This window comes from Chamaea fasciata, unplaced genomic scaffold (assembly GCF_029207755.1).
Source record: "Chamaea fasciata isolate MVZ Bird 193981 ecotype frontalis unplaced genomic scaffold, bChaFas1.0.hap1 SCAF_37, whole genome shotgun sequence".
Taxonomy (NCBI): Eukaryota; Metazoa; Chordata; class Aves; order Passeriformes; family Sylviidae; genus Chamaea; species Chamaea fasciata.
Window position 1 is genome coordinate 1,755,675 of NW_027094122.1, and position 24,098 is coordinate 1,779,772.

The 24,098-nt window shown below is 57.8% G+C and overlaps 2 protein-coding genes and 1 pseudogene across 2 annotated transcripts in view; all 3 read right to left on the reverse strand.

The window, feature by feature from the left end:
* Positions 1-24,098, reverse strand: part of LOC136303562 (uncharacterized) — a gene marked incomplete at its 5' end in the record, with an annotated part of 1,177,971 nt that overhangs the window by 994,085 nt on the left and 159,788 nt on the right. The gene's annotated exons all lie outside the window — the stretch shown is intronic.
* LOC136303546 (serine/threonine-protein kinase pim-1-like) lies at positions 9,568-12,082 on the reverse strand (the record flags this gene model as incomplete). The annotated part of the gene is made up of 6 exons (XM_066207185.1): positions 9,568-9,571; positions 10,473-10,626; positions 10,873-11,049; positions 11,267-11,633; positions 11,813-11,863; positions 11,984-12,082. Coding segments are annotated over 6 exons (852 nt in total), but the record flags the coding sequence as incomplete, so codon positions are not given.
* On the reverse strand, positions 17,374-22,449 carry LOC136303548 (maestro heat-like repeat-containing protein family member 7; annotated as a pseudogene).

Here is a 24,098-nt window from a genome sequence, read left to right on the forward strand (position 1 = left end):
GAGGAACATATGGAAATGAAATAGAGTCTTGCAACATGCAGGCATGTGGGAGACAGACCTTTTGGGGATCCCCAAGGTGGCAGCACAATTACTAAATTACCTAAGCAAGAGTCAGCCGCCAAAAACTCCTGGGGAAGCACCACGGCCCAGAGCTGCCCCTGCCAGTGTCATATGGGACAGCTGCAGCTTGTTTGGAGGAATACCTAAAGGTGATCCACCCAGAAGGAAAGGGATCCTGCTTTAAGAGAAGTCTCTAGTTCTTAAAGGATTGCTGAAAGTAAGAGTAAGTTTATTTGTATGTTTTACGCTTAATACTTGCTTGAATAGCCCTCCAAAAATGTTGTTAATCTGATAACTAAGAACGTGCCGTTAAAAAAAATGGCATGTTTTTGTCTCTTTCTTTCAAAAGTAAAATATTCCTTGTTGTTTAATGGAAAAGCTGGCTCCTCTCCAAACACATCCCGTGAGGCCTTTTCCAGTGAAGCAGTGTGCATAATGATAAATGAAAAAGGGAAAGGTTCTTGCAAGTATTTTTATCTGTAGTATGCAGGGGTTGATCTGTTACACCCAAAAATTATTTTCAACTTAAACAATTCACCTTTGCCAAATCCCTAACTCACTCTAAAACTCTAATAGGTACACACAACATTTCTTGTGAATAAGTTTGCAACAAATCCTACAAGTTCACCCTCAGGAAAGGTGGCAAACACCCCAAGGGAGTATACAACACACAATATACACTCCTTGGAAGCGGAGGGAGTGAGATTTGTCCTTCCTCCTTGTCTTGGTTTGGGAAGACAGGTATCTGCCAGGTAAAATTACAATCAGAGGCTCTTTGGCAAAGATTTGGGAAATAGGAATAGCAGTTCTCTACTAGTATGTAATACAAAGCAAACAAACACAAAAAACTCCCCCCCCACCAAACAACTACAGCATTAATGACAAACGACAACAGTACCAAAAACCTCGAGGGCTTTGTTTCACAAAACCCAGGGCAGTTTGGTTTCGCTGTCCCTGCAGGATCCTCAGAGCACCAAGCTGAAACAGTGGAAAAGTCCCGGGCTGGTCGCTGGGATGGCAGGGTGTCCCGGCAGGCAGGGGCAGGATGTCCCGGCAGCGCAGGGGGTGCAGGGTCACGCTGCAGCAAGAGGAGCAGCGCCGAAGGAGCCGAAGGCGAGGCAGGGCCTGGACCAGCTCCCGCAGGTGGCAGGAAAAACTCAGGATTCAGGCTGAACTGGTGATAGTAGATTTCCCAGGACTGGATCCCTTTGGCCACAGTGAAACTCCTCCAGCCAGCAACAGCCGTTCTCCGCTCGGCGTGCTCTGCGGCGGCTGAGATCCTCGAGGAGCGGCAGACACGCGTCTCCCCGAACGTCGGAGAAAGAAAAGCACGCAGCAGCCTCAAGCTTTGTCTTTTACCTGCGTTATCTCCCCCTTCCACCTTTGTCCACCTCTTTGTTTCGGTTAAGTAAACCTTTGTTTCCCGATGTTGTCCTGCCACACGTAGAGATGTTACCCCAGCACCACGGGGATCAGCTGGATGAAGGGGGATGAAATCCGGGATCATTCCCAACAGTGACGGCGCCTTCCCCCCCCGGGCCAGGATCGAGGCGCTGCTGGAGGAGCGGGAGCAGCACCGGTGCCGGGTGGAGCATCCCGGAATGCCGGAGCCCGGCATCTTCTCCTGGGCTGAGGCAGGGAATGTGGAATGTGGTAACTGGGAGTTTGGGAATGTGGCGCAGTGGGATGGAGGTTCCCCTGCCCCTCCTCACCATCCCGTGCTTCCCAGAGCCGGAATCCAGCAGGAATCTCACCCTGGTGTTCGCTGTGTCCGTCATCGCTGCCATCGTGGTCATTCTCCTCATCGGATTCAGTGTCTGGAAGCTCCAATCCGGTTCTGCCCAAACCCATCCTGGGGGCTCACCCTGTTCTTCCCCCCCTCCCAAGACTCCTGGAAATGCCCCCATGACCCCACCAGTCCGCCCCCAAATCCTCCTGGGTCCCCCCTAAGCCCCTCACGGGGATTCCTGGGATTGTCCCCATGTCCCCTCCTCCAGGACTCTGGGGTTCCACCCTGACCTGTCTGTGCCCCCCTGGTTTCTTCCACAGCCCCCCCATGATAGTGGGGGCAGGGGCCGAGTGCTGGTGTCCCCCTGCCTGCAGCAGATCCAGGGGTGAGGGAGTTCAGGGGAGCCCTTAGTATTTTGGCTCCCCTGGGAATTGGGGTGACCCTCGGGGTCCCCCAGGATCTCCCTGAACACGCTGACGCTGCCCAGTGAGAAGGTTCGGACCCGGCACGGGGTCCCAGCTCTGTCACCTGCCCTGCCCAGGTACCCCCCAGCCCCTCCCTGGGAACCTCCAATCTCCCCGTGACACCCCAACCTCCCCTGGAACCCCAAAAACATCCCTGGGACCCTCCAAAAACTCCCCAAGATTGCAAATGCCCCGTACGAACCCCCTAAACCCTCTCAGGACATCACAATTCCCATGGGACCTCCCAACACGCCCCCAAGCCCCCTTGAGCAGGTTTATACTTGGCACGGGGTCCTCATCACCACCATCGGCATCACCCAGGTAGCCCCAGACCCCCCCGGGACCCCCAAACCCTCCCGGGACCCCCAAGCCCCCCATGGGGGCTCCACTACCGGAATCAACGGGAGTGGTGTCGCCCTGCCAAGGGGAGTTAAAGCGGCGCCTGACTGTCGGGGGTTCTTAAAGCCGTGATGGTGGGGAGACCCCCAAAAATCCACCCTGGGGGGCACTCTCCCATTTGCTGCACTCGAGGGAGCCCCAGACAATGACGGGTCCTGGGCTGAGCCCCCCACTCAGCCGGGGCTGTGGAGGGAACTGTGGGCGCTGGGACAGGGCTTGGGAGTCCTGGGGTTTACTGGGGGACCCCTACTGGGAACTCCCTTCCCGCTGTCCCACCTCCCCCTATCCCCCCCCTCTCACCCCTTTCCCATTGTTCCCCCAAACCTCCGCTGCCCCCAGCTCGGTTTGGGGGTGACCCACCCCTTTCCCATCGTGTCCCGGCCCGGCCCCGCTCACCCGAGAGCTCCCGGCCCGCGGCCGCACGGACGGAGGAGGAGGAGGAGGAGGAGGAGGGACAGAGGAGGAGGAAGAGGAGGGATGGAGGAGCTGGAGCTGGCAGAGGAGGCACTGTGTGACTTCACTGCTCTCTGGATCTGCAGCTCCTTCGCCCCGGGACCATCGCTCCCGTATCCTGCGGGTGACCGGGGAGGGGGAGCGCGCCCCAAATATCCTGGGCGGTTTTTTTGAAGCGGGGAAGGGATGTTTGGAGCTCACAGAAAATATATTTATGGCTCCCGGGGCTTTTTTCTGTCGGGGCCGGGCAGCTTGATGTTTGGATCTGGCAGGGCTCCAGAGCTGAGGCGCAGATGCCCCTCAAGGGGACATGGGGGGTCCCCGGGAGGTGTTTTTGGGGGTCCCGGTGGCGGTGCCGGCAGAGCCCCGGCGGGAGGCGGGTCCCCCCGCGGTGGGGTTGGGCTTCCTTAAGTTGGTGCGTGTCTCTTTGGTGCTGACCCTGCCCGCCAGCTAAACCCTGCGGGCCCCATAGAACCAAAGGTGCCCTGGGAGCCTGCAGGGCCTTGTGGAGCCAGGGGACCGCAGTGACACTGTGGATCTCCTCTCTGCACAACTGTTTTTCAAACTGCAATATCAGTAATTGCTGCCACGCCATAGGCTTAAATAATCCACTCTGTTCACTATTGCTTCAAAGGATGACTTTGATTTCTCCTTGACAATCTGCATCAATTCCTTCTCCCATGACATCAACGCTTTTCAAGGCCAAGCTCCAGTGAGCAGTTCTCAAACCTCCAGTGTCCTGGAGAAATCTGAGTTCCTATTCCTGTATTGATAACTCTCATTTGCTTCTGATTTGTCCTAATTAATTCTAATGCATGAAGGTCCAGCCCTGCAGCCTCTGGGGTGGCCCTGTCAGGGGCCATCACACCCAGAACAATTTCCCCAGAAGTCAAAGTCTCACTGTGCACGGTTGTATTCGCAAACTGGGCGCAGCTGTGCACATCCAGGGGTTTCCATTTCCCCACTGGGTCCATTGTTAAGGGTATGGAGAACATCTGTGGGATGGGTTCTCCATCAGGACAGGTTCCCATCTCCTCATTTTTTCACCTGCTCCTTCAACCGCCCCTTTGTCTGTTTGATGATCCTGCAGCTTGTGAATAGTCTGGTACATGAAAACACCAGCAGTCCAAATCACTGTATTTTCACACTAACAGACAAAGCATTCCACACCACAGTATCAGCAAACCCCATAAAAATCGACAATTTCATCCCTTCCTCCTTTATTCCTTGCAAGCAGTCTCACAAAGTTTAGCACTGACATTTGAGTCGTGGCCAATGCTTTTCTGTAGGGTATTTAGTGTCACATCCCTGAGCAGCCAAAGGTGGCAAATCAGTATTGTCAGCATTACTGCACATTATTATTATTGTTTCACATATAGAGATAGAGATATAGATAGAAACACAGATTTAGACATAGTGGAACACGAGGCTGGTGGGTTGGAGACAGACACACCACACAGTATCTTCTTGAGTTCTGACCAACAGCCACAATTTATTGTTCCAAGCTCCCTTTTATGGTGAGTTTGAATTTCCCAAGCTTGGAAAGCCAGCTGGTTGAGAATCTCTGCACTGCCCACATCTCTGGCCAGGGGTGTGTCTGCAGCCAGGGCTTGGATGGGCTTGTCTGAGCTCTTTGTTCCCCCGGGGACTTCTAGAACAAGCCAGGTCAGCCCAGTTGGGTCTGTTATGATCAGACTCATTATGCCCAGCTGTGAACCAGCTGGACCCTGCTACATCTCCTGCCTTTGCTTTTATTAAAATGCAGATTGTTTTCCGTTATCCCATTTGCAAGGGCCCTTTTGCAGACAGGGTAACACAAGACAGCATGGGTTTAATTGGAAGGAGGTTTTGACAAACTTAATTCTGCTCAGCCAGTGATGTGCCCCATGTACCACTGGAGCTGCAGCACTCACTCCCAGGAGCTGTCAGGCGAGATCACAATCTTCCGGGCTGGCATGTTACAGGTTAACTGCTTATGGTTCCAAACTACAACTTAACACTAAAACAAGAAAACGTTCAACTTTTAAAACCCTGAGAAAAACCAATTAACAGAATTAACAAGATTAACAATTAACAGAAAAACAATTTGTAAACAGAAAAAACCACTCTGTAAACAGAAAACCAGTTTGTAAACAAACAGAATCCTTAAATGCACCGTCACTCTAAGAGTCCCAGCTCTCCACGAGGTCGGTGAACAAGCTGTTTCCAGCACTGTTCCACACACGGCTCCACACCGTCTGTGGAGGGGCCACCAGGAGAATGCTGCTGGTGGTCTTGGACAGGACGTAAGGTAGGACAGACACGTCGGGCAGGTGCCCAAAGCGTTCCAGTGTCCTTGCAAAGCACTTTGCAAGGCTGTACTGTTAGCAAAACACCATTAGAATTGCTCTTGTGTCACGGAGACAAGACAACTCTTGAAGCATCCGTAGCATTCAACTGTAAACACCTGCGACAACATTTGATAATTAACTGTGCAGTTAGTTCAAAGACGTTGGGTGCCGTCTTTTTTGCTTGATGAGGTGGAAGCATTCATTCTGGAATGTGCAAAGGATCAGGCCAGCGTGGATTCCACTGCCCAAGAACACCAGTAGGATGAAAACTAACAATGAGAATAAACACAGTGATCCACACCTGTGGGCATATCTGGTGGACTTGTCTGTTGGTGATAGCTTGCTCTGCTGTTTCAACAGCAGCTTTTGCCTCTAGGATTAATTTTCTGGGAGAAGTTAATTCAGAGTCACCCTTTAGGAGGTCAAATAAAGGTGCTAGTTGAGAGTCAGTCAGTCCTAGGTAAGGTCTGACCCAGTTGATGGTACCCAAGAGTTTTTGTGCATCGTTTAGAGTTAGAATTTTGGTTGGAAACGGAATTGTTTGTGGCTGTATGGTCTGGTTCATTATTTTGAGTCCCCAATATTTCCAGGGTGGTTGCTGCTGCACTTTCTCTGGTGCTACTTGCAGCCCAAGTGGTTTGAACGCTTGCAACAGGCTTGGCTGAATCAGTGAGAGTTCTTTCCTGGTTTGGGTTGCAATCAAAATGTCATCCAGGCCATGGTAACAGTATGCCCCTGGAAACTGTTCTCTCACTGATCAGAGTACCTGAGCGACACCCCACTGACACATCGTGGGGCTGTTTCCCACGCCTTGGGAAAGTTCTTTCCATTGGTAACGTTGCACTGGTGCAGCGTTATTAATAGAAGGCACGATCAAGGCAAACTTTGGGGTATCATCTGGGGGTAATGGAAGAGTGAAAAAACAGCCCTTTAAGTCCACAATCAGGATGTCCCAGGAGGCAGGCAGCATTGTGGGACATCGATGGCACACCAGGCTGCAATGTGCCCATTCTCTCCGTCGTGGAATTGGTTTTTCTCAGGTCATGGAGTAACCTCCACTTAGCAGATTTCTTTTTTATAACAAATACTGGGGTGTTCCAAGGGCTCATAGATGGCTCTATGTGTCCTTGAGCCAGTTGTTCCTGTACCAGGGTTTTTAGGGCATCTAAGTCTCTCCTTTTCAAGAGACCACTGTGGTACCCACTCAGGCTGAGTAGTGAGCCATTTCAGAGCCAGTGTGGGGTACTTTACACCCTCTAATACAGTGGCCCCTGTCAAAAATCTGTTCCCACCTCAGCCCACTCCAGAGCCAGAGAACTCTAGGGAAGGGCTTCCCATCCGGGAATTTCGGATAGGACTGATTCCTCACCTTTAGATTTAAAAAGTGTCATTTTGTGCTGATCCGGCCAAGCTATGCCAATTTTGTTTTCGCAGTGGGCAGGCTCAGCACCAAGGACACAGACACCACCTGAAGGAATCAGTGAAATTTACTACAGTTCAAAGCAGCAAAGGAGCACAGAAGGAGCAGCTCAGCAATGCAGCCAGCCGTCACTACCACGGATTGCCCGCAGTGATTGAGAAAGATCCATCACCAGTTACCCTCAGCCTTTCCCATCACCCACACCCACACAGCAGCTGGGGAAGCTGTCACAGCCAAGGACTGCAGAGCCTCTCCCGGACACTGGGAATTCCTGCAGCTGCCTCCAGCCACAGCTGAGGCTCCAGCCTGGCTGGGAGAGGGCCCAGCTTTGATAGTGCTGAATAAACACACTGCCAGCAGCACTCCTAGTGCAGGAACATCTGGTTGCATCCTCCTCTTGGGTTTCTCCCAAAGCCTGGCCAGGGCCCAAGGAGGAACCAGGGGAGTTGCCTTTGACCCTACAGCCCCGAACAAGGCCAGATGTCAGACTTCATGGCCTTGTCTGGCTTCTAAATACAGAAAGGTCAATACACGTTTCACTAAGGAGAGGATGCATCTATTACAACGCTAATGACGGTGCGTATTTTGTTAACGAGCAGATACAAAGATAACCTTTGGCTGGAAGGTTCATCGAGAGGTCACCTTTGGCTCAGGGCCGCTTGTTCAGGCCTCAGTCAGGCCTCTTGTCCAGGCCTTGGCACTTCAGGCTTTAGTGCTGGGCTTGACACTGCTGGCTTAACACTGGGACTTGATGAGCTCCCAGGTCTTTCCCAACAGAAAGGATTCTGTATTCCCATGATTTTATCTGCTGGATTCAGTCAGGTCCATGTTAGCAGCATTACTTTGGTCAAAAAGTTCCCTCTTGGTCAGCTCTTGTGGCCTAAGGCTTCAGCTCCTTCAGCTCCTGGTGCTAAGCTGCTCACGCTGAACGAGACAACTCAGAGAGAAGAATACAGTTCATCCAATTCCATCTGGGACACTGAGAGGGGAGGGTGTGCAAACAGGAGCATTGTTTGGTGTCCCCTCCCCTCTGCCCTTCACGCCTTTCAGCGCTTAGAAACAGCCGAGAGCTTTCTCCAAGAGTGCGATGAAGCAGCTGCTCCTGCTCCCAGGTCTGGCTCTCTCCAGTCTCTGACCTTGCCTGCTTTTGTCCCTCTTGCTGTGCCCTCTGTTCCCCCGGGGCTCGGTGGCTGCTGCCCAGGACTGTGGAAGTGGCACAGATCCAGGGGTCGAGACCCTCCTTCCTCTGCCCTTGCAGCTGCCTGCTCACAGCAGCCTTTTCCATCGGGAAGCTCCACGTGGAGAGGGAGTCCTCACCTCTGTTCCTTGCACAACCCCCAGGAGCCCAGGGCTGCCATCTCAAGTCCCTGCGGGCCCTGAGGGCTCCCGGGTGCCTCAGGCTGCTGTGACACCGCTGCCCACGGGAGGGAACAGTGGCGGGGGCTGTGCTCAAAGTCAGCTCCATGTGCTGCTGCTGCTGCTGCTGCTGTGGGGGTCGTTTGTCCAGCCCTGCCCCAGACTGAGGGATCGGATCCAGGCCCTGCTGCTGCTCCCTGGGGATCAGGCACAGTTTGGTTGTCGCCGTCAGGGCCAGCAGAAGCCGTGGCCGGAGCAGCGGGTGCTGACAGTGCCCCGAGGCCCGGGGCCGGAGGTGTTCCTGTGCTGGGGGCTGGCCGGAGCTGCCCCTTGTTCTCCCTCTGCCTCCCGCAGAGCTGGGCCGGGCACAAGTGGGGCAGCACAGCAAACAGGGAGCCTGCCAGTCTCTTCCAGCCCTGTCTGCTCAGAGTTTGGGCCTTGGAGCTGCAGGTGGACACAGGCAGCTGCTCCTGCTCCCTCTGTGTGTCCCCGTGTTCAGCAGTGCTGCTCCATCAGTCTGTGCCCAGCAACGGGGAAAAGCCTCAGCCCTGCAGGGCCAGGAGCTGCCGGGCTCTGCCTGGGGAGCTGCTCCACACGGGAACCAGCAGCAAAGGACATTCCTTCCCTAGGACAAGTTTTCTATTAAGGAAAGAAAAAAAAAAAGAAAATTAAAAACAACACAGAAAAAAAGTGGAAGATAAAAACAAAACCCAAGTGCAGCGTAGTAAAAATACTTTATAGCTTTGGATAAAGAGATAACTGAACTTTTTCAAATGAGATCTCCGTTATTTACTCCATAAATGTGCTGATGGCATGGATCCATCCTGCTGACCTCAGCAGCCTTTTAAAAAAGATTTTGTGGTTTGTTTCCAGTATTATTTTAAATTGTGATTGAAGCAATAGGAAATTGCTTTGTGCCCCGCCAGCTCCAAGCAGGACTGGGAATCTAAACTTTGCCAAACCCCAAATCCTTTACAAGACGACCTTCCTTCTCACCCTGTGAATGAGCTGCACATTCCCTTTGAAATTGTCAGGGGTTTCGTAAAGACGCAAAGTCCCACTTACAGCTTTTTGCTCTGCTTGGGAAGTGCAGAAGGGCAATTCTTCATCCATCCGCTCCAGACTGCACTGCCTTAGGAACGCCGTCCACTCGCCAGGTTTTGCTCACTTGTGGCACTTCTGGAGGAGGAAGAAAGGGCAGTTGCACGATTCCAGCCAAAAAAGGAATGAAGAGCGGGGCAGACAAAACATCCTGTGGAGATCCAGGCGTTCAGCTGGAACTGTGGAGTGCTTGGGTTCTTGCCAATTGGATGTGGATCCCTCACTGCAATCTCTTGGCCTGCAGGAGAGTCTCACTCACCTGCAAAAGCAGAAAGCTCACTCGGTGGGCTCCGAATGGGCTGGTCTGATGCAAAGCTGTCAGAGCAATGTGAGGGCAGAGCCAGCCCAGCCGTGCCTGGGGCTGAGCCCAGCAGAGCCCTGGCAGAGCCCAGAGCAGCCTCAGCACCCGCAGAGCCCGGCTGGAAGGAGAGAAACCAGAAAGTGCCCGTCAGCCGAAGGCTCCTGTCCCCTCGTCCCGACCGCCCGCAGTGCCCAGGCCACGCTGGCCGTGCTCAGAGCTGGGCCCAAAGCTGCCCATCACTGCTGCCTTTGGGGGCAGAGCAGGAGGGCAGGACACGTGCCCAGCCTGCAGCCGGCCACGGCACACCCAGCCCTCAGCAGCTGCGCAGAGCCAAAAGGCAGCTTGACGGCCGAGTGAAGAATCTGTGGCGTCTGCCCCAGCAAAGGGAGGAACCTTTGGTGCCCGGCCAGGCCGTGCCATGCCCACATCTGGGAGCATCCCCCCAGCTGTGGACTCACCTGCAAATTGGGCCCCAGGGAGCGTGTCTGAAGAAGGTGCCAGAATCCAAGTCGATCATCTTCAGCTGCCGGTGGCCAGGTCGAGGAAGAGCTTGGCATCCTTGGGGTTGTCCTTGGTGTCTCCAGCAGCAGCCCCACCTGATACAGCTTCTCCAGGGGCTCCTCCTTCCCTGGGGGCCAGACCAGGCTGTCAGTGCTCTGCCCAGGGCCCCAGCCACCAACGAACCAGGACAAGCATAACTAGGGTGGATGGTGGCCACCAGTGCTTGCTACACCAGGTCTCCAGCTCCGCCCCAGCACAGATGTTCCCATCTGGTCATCCCTGCTCAGAGCTACAGGCAGGACAAAAACACTCTGGTTTTCTTTAGCACTGATTGCCATGAGATGTGTGGAGCTCTTACCTGTCAGGTCTTTGGATCAAACTGTGCACATGGACCTCTCCCATCTTCTGGGGCAGATGAACACCCTGCAGCCAAGGATCACTGAAGAGGTCTTCTAAGGATGGCCTGTCCAAGGGTTGCATGGACAAACACCTCCTGATAACATTTTGGCACTCTGAAGAGAGAAACCAGAAACCAGCAGTCAGTTGGAGAAGGATCCCGTCTGCTTTGCCCCTCCATTCCCGTGCCCAGGCCATGCTGGGTGTGCCCAGAGCTGTGCCTAAACTTCCCCATGGATTCTCTGTTTGGAGGAGAGCAGGACATGTGCCACCTCCTCAGCAGCGGCCAGAGCAGGGTGCTCATCAGCCTGCTGCTGTCTCCCAGCACCGGGATTCCCCTGTGCCCAGAGATGAGGACCCACCTTGAGAGAGCCATCGTGGGAACAAGATGCGCCCCCAGATGAACTGCTGGCCCCTCCTGAACGGGTGCTTCCCCATGACCAGGTGGTACAGCAGGAGGCCCAGGGACCAGATGGTCGCTGCCTCGCCGTGGTAGCGTTGGTGGTGGATCCACTCTGGTGGGCTGTAGGGCAGGGTTCCTATGGAACACAGACGGAGTTCATCAGGGGATGCTGCAACTCCTAAAGCCTCGCCCCGGCATCCCTGGGCGTGTGGGGGCTGGCCCCCTCCCGCCCCCACCCAAAAGCAACTTGGCTCAAGAAATAACGCCGCTCCTAGCAGCGAGAGGGGGAAGCCGCGGTGCTACAGCCAGGCTGGGCCGTGAGATGCCCAGGAACATCCCCTGAGAGGGCTCACCTGCAAATTGCCTGTAGGCTGTGTCTTGGAGGAAGGCGCCACAGCCAAAGTCGATCAGTTTGAGCTGCCCGGTGGCCAGGTCGAGCAGGATGTTCTCGGGCTTGATGTCGCGGTGCAGGACCCCGCAGCTGGTGCAGTGCCGCACGGCCTCCAGCACCTGGCGGAACAGCCCCCGCGCCTCCTCCTCCGGCAGGAACCTCCGCTCCGCCAGGAAACCCGAGAGGTCCTGGCACCGCTCCGGACGCTCCAGCACCAACAGGAAGCTGTCGGGGAGCTCAAGCCACTCCAGCAGCTGAATGATGCCACCACATCCAGAGGACAGCCTGTCCAGCAGCACGATTTCCAGGGGCGCACGGGCGCCGTTGGGCTGCCGAAGGACCACGATGCCGTCAGTGGGGCTGAGGCTGTGCCAGGGCTCGGGAACCCCTCACCCAGCCCCGGATGCTCTGGGCCCCCCGCTCAGCCCACGCCCGCTCTCCCTGCAGGGCTCCCGCCGGCTCTTCCCCTGCCGGGCCCCAGCTTCTCCCGCCGGCCCCGCTCACTCACCAGCTCGCCCCAGTGCTGGACGCGGGCCCGGGGCACGCATTTGATGGCCACCTGCGAGCAAAGGCCAGCAGCGGGCTCAGCTCGCCGCCTGCCCCGCCGCGCCCCGATCTTCTCCTCCTCCTCCTCCGCCCTCCTCCTCCTCCTCCGCCCGCCGCCAGCCCCGCCGCTCACCGGGGCGCCGTCCGAGAGCCGCGTCCCCGAGTAGACGCTGCCGAAGCCTCCGCGCCCCAGCAGCGAACCCAGCCGGTACCGGTCCTGCAGGGCCTCCCGCGCCTCCCCTGCGGGCGACACGCGGCCCTCAGCGCTCGGCCCGGGGCCAGACACGGCCCCCGAGCGCCCCCCGAGCGCCCCGGGCCGGGCATCCCCACCCGCCCCGGGCCCCGGCGGCTCGAGGCCGGCGGCTGCGCTGCCGAGCGGCGGAGCTCGGGCCGGGGAAGCCGCGGCGGAGGCGGCGGGAGCGGCCGCGCCGCGTGTGTCCTTAGCGGGGCCCGGGAGGAGCCGGGGCCGGGGCCGGGGCCGGGGCCGGGGCCGGGGTCGGGGCCGGGGTCGGGGTCGGGGTCGGGGTCGGGGTCGGGGCCGGGGCCGGGGCCGGGGCCGGGGCCGGGCTCGGGACAGGCGCAGCCAAAGCGCAGCGATGCCGCCCCGGCCCCAGGCACTGATGCCCGCCCAGCACCGCCACAGCCAGCACCGCCAGAGCCGGGCGGAGCCCAGACCGCGGCGGGACGCCCGGGGCCGGGGGCGGGCCCGGGGCATGGCCCAGCCCTGCGGGGGGAGAGGGAGAGGCGGGGACGGGGACGCCGAGAGGGGCCGGGGGGGTCGGGAAAGGGACACCGGGAGAGGCTGTGGGACACTGAGACAGAGTGCAGGACAGCGGGAGAGGGAGAGGAGGAACAAGAGAGGGACGGGGACGGGTCGTAGACGCCGTAGACGCCGTAGACTCGCTGCTGCCGCTGCTGCTGCCGCTGCCGCCGCTGCAACTGGAGCCCTGGGGCCGTTTGTCCGCGTGTCCGTTCCACGCTCCAGCCCCGCGCTCCCCGGGGGCAGCCCCCGAGCCGCTCCAAACACGGCAACTTGGCCGTGCTGAGCCCACATCCAGAGGCCTGACTCCTGCGCCGTGGCAGAGGAATTCCCTCGGTCGCTGCTGTGCATTGTCCCTGCTGAGGCTCAGACACTGTCAGGACACATTCCCTGCTTGTAGGATTCGTGCCCGACCCAAGCACGACACTTATGTCTCCAGCGTTACTTTGCAGCAAAAACAGGGGAAGGCAAACTCTGTGTACGGCCCATGGTATTTTCGAGGGTCTAAAACTCACTAAGTCATCGATCTGAGAGGTGAGATCCATTTGGAATTAATGGCACGGAGAAGTAGTGCAACATGGAAAAGGGAAGCATAGAAATAAATAGAGGAAAACCTCTTGGTTTATTTCTTGCATTTTCATTCCACTTCTGGAAAGCTGTTGCAGTTTTCCAGCAACCTTCACCACAGTCCCAGCTGCTCTTTTCAAGAACCTTTGGTGGAGAACGAGGTCGAGCTTCTGGCACAAGATGTGCCACCAACTGCAGCTTCTCCTGGATTTCCATACTGAGTGCAGCACGACTTTTGCAGCAAAGCAGGACAAATGTTTGGAAAACTTTATGATTTGTCCTTTCTTTTTTCCTTGTGGACTGGGGAGTTGTGCCATTGGTAAGGTTTTCCTTGTTACTGTTTTAATCCAAGAAAACAGGAGGTGGCACCAGCACTTGTTGGGGAATGCAACCCTGACTGAATCCAGAGACAGAATCTCCCTGACACTGTGTGAGCTCCCCGGGCTGGGCTCAGGTTCCTGCTGGGACTCTGCAGAGAGCTCCAGCTGGGATCAGCAGCAGCTGGAAATACCTCTGGGCATCTCCCTTTTCTGCTGCTCACAGGAAGCAATGAAGTGAGTCAAGAAGTTCTGGTTTTTCTTTCTCCGGGTGCATTTTTGCATTGTGTTTGACACCCCAGCGGCAATTTTTGTGATGGCCTCTCTAAGTTGATTCTATTTCAGCAGCACCAGCAGCAGGGCTGTGTTGGAGCGCTGCAAATGTGGCCTGTGTGGCTTTAATTCCCCTCGACTTAGTGCCCGGGGACTTGGGAGCATTTCAATCTCTTCTTTGCACGGTGCCTGCAACAGAAAGACTGAGTTCACTGTCACAAAAGCACAGCGGGTAGCAAGGATGGAAAAAGGCAATTGCAGTTGTCCTGATAAAATCCAGTCGGCAGCCAGAGGGGTGCACCAGCCGCCGCGATCTCCAATTGCCAAGGCAAAGGCAGCAGCAGCCTCCTGCCGTCACCTCGGGCGGAGTGAAACAGTGCTGCAAACAGCGCTGGAAGCCGACCCTTCCTTTCTCTGGAGGCTGGGTCGGGGCAGCACAGGCGGCCCTGAGCAGTCTGGGCTGTTGGCGGGTGAGCGTTGCTCCAGGCCGCAGTGGAGCCGGACAAAGGCCTTGGAAGGCGAGGCAGGAGCAGGTGGGAAGGGGCCGGCGCTGCTGCTGCTCCTGCCCGGGAGCCCCGGCCGGGCCGGGCCGGCGCCCGCTGCGCTGCGGCTCCTGCTGCTGCCAGAGCCGGGCGGGCCTCGGGGACAGGGAATGGACACGGGGGGACAGCAAAGGCCGGCGGGGCTGCGGGGATGCTGGTGCTGGGGCCAGCGCCGGCACGGAGCTTCGGCCGCAGTTGACCCGGAGGGAACCGCTGGGCAAAGGCTCCATTTCAGCCTTTCTTTCCTCACGGCTGCGAAACGACCGACATAAAAGGAGAACCAGCAGGGCCCGGCCCCTTCTCCTTCGGGAGGAGCTCCACGCCTGGGGCCGGGAGGGGCCCTGAGGGGCCGGGAGGGGCAATGAAGGGCCATGAAGGGCTGTCGGGGGCCAGGAGAGGTTCTGTGTAGCCAGGAGGGGTTTGAGGGGCCGTGAGGAGCCTCAGCCCCGGCAGCAGCGGGGTCCCACCGTGTCCCCAGGGCAGGGCAGCCGCGAGGGGCCGCGAGTGCAGACGTGGCAGCAGAGCGGGCTTGGGGCACCTCCGGGAGGGAAAGAGAGCCTTCCCCAGCTCCAAACCACACCAAACCCACCACTAACAGGATTTCCCATCTTTAGAATCCACTGGCAACTTGGAGTCCACTGAACCGTTTAATCCCAGTGGAAAATGCAAGGGAATTTTCCTAATGACTTACATCCAGCCTTGGTTAATCGTGTCTAAGGTTTAAAAATCTGACCAGTGAAAAGTAACACTAATAAATAATAAGAACAATAGCAAGAAATAAACTCCCAAATCCCAACACTCAGCACCACACCAAAATGACCAACCTCATTTTTCTTTACTAGCACAAGGTTCATGAAAACAAATGCTGTTAACTTTCTCCACCTCACATCTTCCCCACCAGACAAATGAGGCCGTTTGCAGTGTTTAATACAAGTCACAATGGAGGGCTGGAGGGAAGAACGGGGAGACACTACCAATTTACATGTCAAACCCAGCGGTCCAGCTTCAAAGTGGAGAGAATAAAATGGAATGGGGGCAGGGGCTGGTCAGATGTTCCTCTAAAGGATGGCAAAATCACCTCCAAGTGAACAGGAGGGGAAAATCAATCCCTATAAACCACCCAGGGTGTTCAGGGACTCAGCTGTGAGCAGCTGGACATGGACAGAGGCATCTGGAACAGTTCTTTCCTCAGGCTGAGCTCTCCAGCCTGGCCCTGAAGTCAATCAAGTGCTTTCCCAGAGCATTCCATGGTTGCCAACCACCCTTCAAGATGTGGCTCACAGGAGCAGAGAACCTTTCTCAAGGTTCTGAGCAGAAAAAGTGGCAAGAGATGCCCAATTCCGAGCCCTGTTTAAAAACCTGGAAAATAAAAATCAGTTGAACTCTGAAGCCCAGCGGTGGCTCCCAGAATCTCAGAGCCAAGGGGAAACGGGAAAGGCTTTTTACAAGAACCAACGCTGAAGAGCTCCCAGATGAATGTGTGTGACATTTTGAGAGGCTTCCAATTTTCCACAGTTTCCCTTGAATTGTCGAAATTGATTTTGCCTTTGCCTCCTCTTGCACTAAAGGAGCCTCATTTCAGCAGCCAGGAAGGCAAAGCTCATTCCTGGCCCTGGCTGCTGCTGTCCGTGCAGCATTTCCATCCCTCCCGTGGCCTCTTCCCTCAGGGTCCCCAGCAGCAGCAGCAGCTGCCGGAGCAGCACATGGAAGCTGCAGATGGAAGTGCTGCCCACCCCAGCCTGAAGCTGCACAAGGATCCTGCTGCCAGGAACCCCAATATTCCCTCCCAGGGGCCCTGCAAACAGTCACCAATTTTCAGAAGAGCAGTGTGGACAGCAGCTGCACCTGGCCGTTATCCTCTATGAAAGGAAGAAAAAAAGACCTCAGCATCGGCTGCTCGGGGCTCAGCTGGGCGTGAGCCTGCAAACCCACAGGGCACCAAGTGTTTGGTGGGCACACACTGGCCGTGGCTGGGGGCACAGAGCCTTGCATGGTCAGAGAGTGGCAGGAGCACCGCAACCAGCTGCAGGGCGACAGGGCTGGGTCTCAGCATGTCCTTGTCCAAAACTGCAAAGCTGAGCATCACGGCCGTCATCCTGACTGACTGTTCATCTGTGTCCCGCAGGAGCTCCACAAAATGTTCAGTCAGGGGCCACACTTTTTTGGCCTGTGAGGAACACAAGTCGTGAAACGCCGCCCTGGTGCCAACAGGGCCCAGAGGCCAAAGGCCTGTCCCGAGGTACTCGGGCAGCCGAACCAGGAGGCAGGAGAGCTGGGAGCAGCTGTCTGAGCTCTCGAAGCCCAGCCAAGCCCAAGCGACTGCATTCCCCAGCTCAGCTCCAGCCACTGCCCCCTTGTCACCATTGAGGGAGGGATCCTCAGTGAGCTCGAGAAGGGCCCTGAGCGCAAGGTTACACCTTTCCCTGCACTCACTCCGCAGGTACTTTGGGGGAGCGCCAGAGCAGCCGGCTGGCAGGAACATGGCAGCTCCCCGGGGGCTGCTTGTGGCCTCTGACACCCAATTCCTCAGGGCTTCCCACCAGCCCAGCCCCTCAGAGTCTCCCCCAGCCCGGCCAGCCTGCCCGGCAGCAGAGGCGCAGCCCCACAGCAGCTCCAGAGGAGCCCGATCAAGAGGCACCGTGGAGCCCTCAGCAATCCGGCCAGCAGCACACGGGCAGGAGGACACAGACGGCGGTTCCTGGCTGGCACAGGGCTTGTGGCCATCTCCAGGCTCCGGCCTCGCAGGGATGCCCACAGCTCCGGCCCCCGCCCACGCGCTCTCTCGGCAGTGCAAAGGCTTCCGCAGGACCACCGAGGGCCGAGGGGCTTCTGGCCATTTTCCCTGCAAGGCTGCACGCCTGGGCAGCTTGCTGAGCACAAAGCACCCTTTTCCCCCTCTTCCCCTGTGCACCCAGGGCAGCAAAAGAAAAATCCTAGGAGTCTGTGTATTGTAACACATATCCTATATTTATATACTGAAGAAAAAAAAGAAGAAAAGAAGAATCCTGTAGAAGAAGAAAATCCCCGCTGGCTCAGTTGGCCCCAGCAGGCAGAGTGTCCCAGATCAGCTCTCCGCAGAGCTCCAGCAGCGCAGCCAGCCCAGGCCCGACAGTCGAGGCCGTGTCTTCCGTGCCCTGCGGAGCTGATCTCGCAGCTTCCTCAGGATGGAGTACGGAGCTCTCTGGACTGCCCGGAGGACCAAGGCTGTTTCAATGGCCAGGTTTCTGATGGCAGGGCTGCTGTCATCTGCCGTGTCTTCAAGGGCTGCAAGACAGAGGAACACGGGGCCATAGCCCTGATCAGCAGGGACCCGAGGAGAGCCCCCTGCCAGGGCCAGCCCAGCCCGCTCTTGCCATGGCCACGAGGGAGCAGGGACCAAGGGGATTGAAACATTAATTTTGAAGAATTACAGACTTTAACTGGATATTGCTGAAGTAAGACAGATAGACTTCCCTTTTGATAAGCAGAAGCCGGATTTAAGGAACTGATAAATCATGGGGCCTGTCAACTTATGTTTGTGTGTTCTGACTAATCAATAGGCTTCAAGAAGGACAATGAATTCAGAAATCAAATACTCCTGGGAAAACGGGATTCAGTCGTCACGCAACGCTAAAAGGTTAAAAAGTCAAAGCGAAGAAGACTCACTTACTTCATCATTTTGAGACCCCGCCCCATAAAAAAGACCACCGACCCATTTCAAAGAACAAACCACGCATGCTTAATAGCTTTTGGCTAATTACCATAGGAAGCGGGGAATGGGAGGTACCAAAGTCATGAATATACATTTGTGTTTTGGGTATTCAATCCTTCTGTACATCAAAAGACCCTGTGATCTTCTGTGAGCGCGCGTGTGTTCGGGAGCTATCCCGCACGCTGCCCGGCATCGTAATTAAACATACACTTTCTAACTCTAAACTGCTGGAGAGTCTTTTGTCCGTCATTGTTGGATATCGGCATTAGGGCGATATTCCTATTTTTTTTAATAATTCAGGATCAGCCCAAAGCTGCTGGCCATGAATCCCCGACGTGTCCCCGAATTCTCCGTGTGCTCCGCCCTCACCACCCCTCGTCCGCACAGGGAGCACAGCCCTCCGCAGCCGGGCCAGAGCGTGCGGCTTCCCCCGGCAGCCCCCGCTGACAGCCCGCTGCCCCCACTCACCCGCACAGATGAGCTCGAGCTCTTCCTTCCTTCCCCTCAGGTGCCGCCCGGCCATCCCTGGGAACACAGAGCCTGTCAGGGCCCCAGCGGCACGGCGCCCTGCCGGCGGCGCTGCCAGCCCTGTGGCCACACGGCCTCCTGCCCCGGCGGGGCTCGGCCCGGGCCCTTGCCGCACGCTGCCGCCCCAGGGCACGGCTGCCAGAGGGCGGCAGCGGCCCCGAGGGCAGGCGTGGCTCCACGGCGCCGGGCGCGGATGCCGCCGCAGCCGGGCCAGCAGCCGGGGCCGGGGCCGAGCTGCGGCGGGCCGGGGATGGGGGCTCGGGCTCGTGGCTCACCCATGAACCTGATGGCCGCCTCTCGCAGGGGCTCCTGTGGGTGCTCCAGGTAGGGCAGGGCCCGGCGCAGGTGCTCGGCCGCTCGGCTCCTGTCGTCTGCCAGCTGGAGAGAGCGGCAGCAGGGAGGGAAGGGTTGGCGCGGGCTCAGCCCCTGGCCGGGCTCTGGCCGCGCCCAGCCCCGGCCTCCCCTGCCCGCACAGCCCCGAGGCCCGGCCAGCGGGCGCCGGCGCCGGGCTCTGCAGGGGACAGAGGGCCGGCTGCTGCCCGGGGAGGCGCGGTGCCGCCCCGCCCCGCGGCCCCGCTGGGCCGGGGCTCCGTGGGCACCGCACTCGGGGGCCTTCTCCGGGCTGAGGCCGCGGCTTTCAGTCCCTTACCAGTCCTTCGCCGAACCTCCACGTCTGATCCACCTGCAGCATCTGTTCAAGATCCCTCCTCCTCAGGAATCTGGCTGAGGAATGCAGCGTTTCCCGGGCGGCCTGGAGAGCAGCAGAGAGCCGCAGACGGCCCCACAGTTCAGGGCACAGGAGTGTCCCTGTGCCAAGGCCTGCAAGAGGCTCCAGCCTGCAAGGCTCCAGGGCAGGAGGCAGCCGAGCCCCTGCCCAGGGGGAAGCAGCAGCTCACAAGTGCTCACCTCAAGCACACACTTGTTCTGGTCATGGCAGTGGAAGGAGAGTGGGAGCAGGCTCTGGCGCACGTGTGACTTCAGCACCTTTCTTCCCTCTTCCGTTAACGAAACCATCATGTCTTGAAAGGCAAACATAGCGCACAGCTGCACCTGGCTATCATCCTGTATGAAAGGAAGGAAAAAAGACCTCATCACGGGCTGCTTCTGGCTGACCTGGGCACCAGCCTGCAAATCCACATGGCACAAAGTGTCCATGCGGCACTCGGTGGCCGTGGCTGGGGGCACAGAGCCTTACGTTGTCAAAGAGCGGCAGGAGCGCCTCAGCCAGTCTCAGGGCGATGGGGCTGGGTATCAGGACGCCATTGTACAGAAACAAATATTTCAGTAGAACAATGGTCATCCTGATGATGTTGCCATCACTTTCCTGCAGGAGCTCGATGAGGCTTTCAGTCAGGTTCCACATTTCTTTAGCCTGTGTGGAACACAAGTCTGTGTAAGCCCAGCCTGCTGCCACAGGGCTCAGAGGCCAAAGGCCTGTGTGGAAGCACTCGGGCAGCTGAAGTGGGAGGCGGGAGAGCTGGGAGCAGCTGTCTCAGCACCCAAAACTAAGGCAAGCTCAAGCAACTGCCTTCCCCAGCCCCACGCTGCCGCACAGCCTCAGCCACTGCCCCCTTCTCACCATCAGGCGATTCTTGCCGAGCACCACGAGGCCTCTGAGTGCCAAGAGACGCCTCTCCCTGCACTCGCTCCGCAGGTTCTTGGACAGGATCTCCAGAGCGATGCCGCTGCACTTACTCAAGTTGAGGCACTGGAGGACCTGAAAGGCACAGGGCAGTGACAGGGGTCCCGGCCGACAGCAGCCCAGACCCGCACAGGGCCGGGCCCAGGCAGCAGCAGCAGCAGCAGCACAGGGCACGGGCACCGTCCCAGGCAGCTGCGGCTACGAGAGGGCACAGAGCTGGGAGGCAGCTCAGCCAGGCAGCGCTGGCCTTCAGGCTCACCTCCACAAGGAACACCAGGGCGGGCAGATCCCAGCGTGGCTGCCGTGTGCTGAGCAGCTGGAGCAGGTAGTGAATGATCCAGGAACACAAGGGTTTGGAGACAGAAGACATCTGCCTGGCAGGAGAAAAAGTAACCAACACTGTGAACCAGGGGGACAGACCTTTCCCAGGAGTGACTCCCAGAGGTCGGCTCTTTCAGCACCATCCTGCACGGCGACCTCAGGCATTTGGGAGGTGGCTCCTTGTGGGCACCCGCCTCTCCCAGCCTTTGCCAGTCTGCTTGGTGTTCCGGGGTGACAAGGCCCTCTGGCTCATCACCACAGAGACTCTGTGGGGGACCCCGAGCACAGAGCACAGATTCTGGGGGCGGCGGCGTCAAGGGGGTCTCACCTGGCCAGCAGACCCAAAGCATAGTGGTGGGTGTCAGCATGGAGCAGCTTGTCCCAGCCACACTGGCGTTCCATTGCCACCACCACATTCTCACAGCGCATTTGGCAGAGCAGGGACTTGAGGGTCCACGCTGCAAACCTGTGTGCAGAGCAAAGCCCAGGTCACGCTGGGAGCACTGGCTCCTGCCCTGGAGATTTGGCAGGGACAGGAGGACTGGGATGGAGCACCTGTTGGGGCTGGTGGCAAGGCCGTCTCGCTCCTGGCATGCCTTCCAGAAGGTATCGATCTCCTCTGGTGGATCCAAAGTGCTGGAGAACACTTGGAAGAGCAGATGCACAAGTAGGCGGGGGAAACACAGCCTCACTTCGAGTGGGACATAGTGCTCCTGGAGGATCTTCCACATCACCGCAGTTGCCTGCAAAGGACAAATCCCCCCGAGACAGTGCCGAGGTGTTGGTGTGGCAGGGCCCCAGCGTGGCACGGAGAGGCCAGGGGAGACGCAGGGGGAGCACCGGGCCCGGTGCCCCTGAAGCTGCCCCTAGGCCAGGCTTCATCCCAGCGCCTGAGGCAGGGAGATGCGGTGGGGGAAGGAGGGTGGAGAGCTGCTGGAAAGGCAGCCGTGGGGTGAGCTGGGGCCAGTTCCAGAAACTCACAGCCAGGGCAAAGACACCAGTTTTGTCCCCATCCGAGGTGCACGTGCTGTGCTCTGGCCAGTCCTCCAGCACACGGAGGAGCATCATCTGCGCCGGCTTCGCAGTGCTGGGGGAGCACAGGATGACCTTCCACATGGACAAAGCAGCTCTGCAGGGTCAGAACTCTGTCTCAGGGCGGCCTCGGACACAGCACCGTGGCCTGGGCTGCAGGGGGGAGCTGAGCTGGCTGCCAGCTCTGCCTCTGCCCACTGGCCCTTGCCAGCAGCATGCAGGCAGCCCAGCCCTGTGGGGACAGACCCCCGAGGGGCAGGGAGGGAGCACGGCAGCAGGCTCGGGGCCTGCCATGCCAGAGCTGGAGAAGGGAGCAGCCGGAGGGCCCTGGATTTCTCCTTTGCTCAGACACCTGGGACAGGCTGTACAGGATGATGGGCTGGGGAGCCCTGAGCCCTCTGGGCAGGTGGGCCCCATACCTGTCACACGATGGGGCCACACGCAGGAGAGTCATCACCACGTCAGCAGGCTGTGCCTCGGTGAGATCCAGCAGGGTCCTGAACAGCTTGTGCCCAGAGTACTCATTGGCCAGGAGCCACTGGTGGATGTACCTGACCATGGCAGGCGCCTGGAGAAGGCACGGGAAGACTTGGAAAGCTGCCAGAGGGAGAAATGTCCCCAGCTTCCCCAGAGAAGTGCTTCCCTTTCCGCACACTGGGTGGCCTGGGAGGGTTACAGGGACCAGCAGGGGTGGCTTGGGAGGCCAAGCAGTTCCTGGGAGGATCAGACCCTGGTCACAGGCTTCTTACTTGTTTTGGCTTGGAAAATCCCTCCTCTACAAGCATATCCAGCAGGGCAGCACTGGACTTGGTTTTGAAGAGGTCCTCAGAGTATCCTCTGAGCCCAGTCTCCTCTACTGGGGCAGCTCCAGGACCTTCCTCTTCCACGCTGGCCAATTTGGGCACTCTTGGGGATCTCTGCTCCATGTCAGCGACTGGACTGATGGGGACTTCCAGGAGAGATGCCTCGGAAAAGCTCCGAGTCAGCAAGTCCTGCAGCGGCACCTGGAAGGCACCGACACAACTGAAGTGCTGGGAAGAGTTCAGGACAGCAAGTCCTGCACTCTGCTCTCGAGGGCTCCTGCCACAAGGACGGGTGACTCTTGGTCAAGGATTGTGCTTTGGCCTTGAGGTCAACCGGCGGCAGGAATAACGCCTCGGAAAAGCTCTGGGTCAGACACAAACGAGTGTGCTGTGAGGGGGCTCCTCACGACACCGCTCTATCCTGTCCTGTCCCGTCACGTGCTCCGAGCACAGTGGCACAGCTGCATCACCACCAGCACCTGTGTCACCATGTGTCACGAAGGCTCCTTGGACACCCTGTGCCGTTCCATGCCACGGTGAGTGACCACGCTGCTGCACCGTGTCACAAAGGGCCAATGCACACACTGCCACCTGCCCTGGGGCCGCCCCCAGCCCAGCCAAAGTGGCCCGGGTTGGAAGGAATCCCTCGCCCCAAGCGTCTAAGACAGCCCTAAGACAGGATCTTTCGGAGCGCCTCAAACCACGGGCAAACGCTGCCCTGCTCTGCGGGCTCAGGGCAGCAGAAGGAGCCCCCAGGGCTGCCGACGCAGCCGCAGCGGGAAGGGCACGGGGCCTTGCACAGAAGGCGGCACGGCCTCCTTGGGACACGTCTCGGCCGGTGGCCGTCCTAAACCCGCAGGTGTGACACAGACGAGGAACGTGTGGGCCAGGGCACCAGCGCTGCTCTGACCCCTGGGGCCAGGGGAGCGCTGAAACCGGCAGGTGTGGCAGAGTCCCCGCACAAGCAGAGCTGCCACCCCCTGAGCCCTGGCAGTGCTGGTGTCATCTCCTGCCCCAGAGACCTGTGCCCCGGGGGGCTTCTCTGCCACAGGGCAGCCAAAGCCCAGGTGCATTGGGGGCTGTGCTCCTTCCTCCAGGGGATGTTAGCAGGAGCACCTGGAGCAGCTGCTGGCAACACTTGGTCTCTTGTCAGAAGCTGTTACTCCATGCTGAAATTGTTTTCTCATTGGAGTAATTTCCTGCAGCACAAAATCACCCTGGCAGCGAAGGCATAGAAGGATCCGGCATTTAAGAATGCTCAGTTCAGGAAAGCTTTACGTCCCATTGCTCAACTCAAGTAGTTCCAAAAAGTTGCAAACTTCCTAAATTCATGGGAATGGCCCGAGAAGGTGATAGGTTTGGAAGTTTCCTTGCCATCTCAAAGCAGCAACACATTTGCCTTAAGGTCATCCATTGAATGTCACTGTACAAAACATAAGACTACACAGGGGCAAAAGAAAGGCCTTGCTTTGGTTTCGAACATTTTTCTCTGAAGGGATGATGATAAGAACCTAATTCTCTTAAGGAATAAAGGCTCTCCAGCAAGTGAAAGTCCACTCAGTGTTACAAAAGTAGCCCAAACAAATGAGTAGACTGCAGGAGGACTAATCCTCCCTATCCTGCTACAGATACCTAAGTGGCCGAGAAAGTACAGCTCTCCCCTCTTCTCTGCACGAGAAGCAGGACCACGAACAGAAAAAGTCCCAGCTATTCCTTCTGTCCTCCATAACCAAAGCTGTGCTAAACCACAGATGCTGCCTTCAAACTGACTC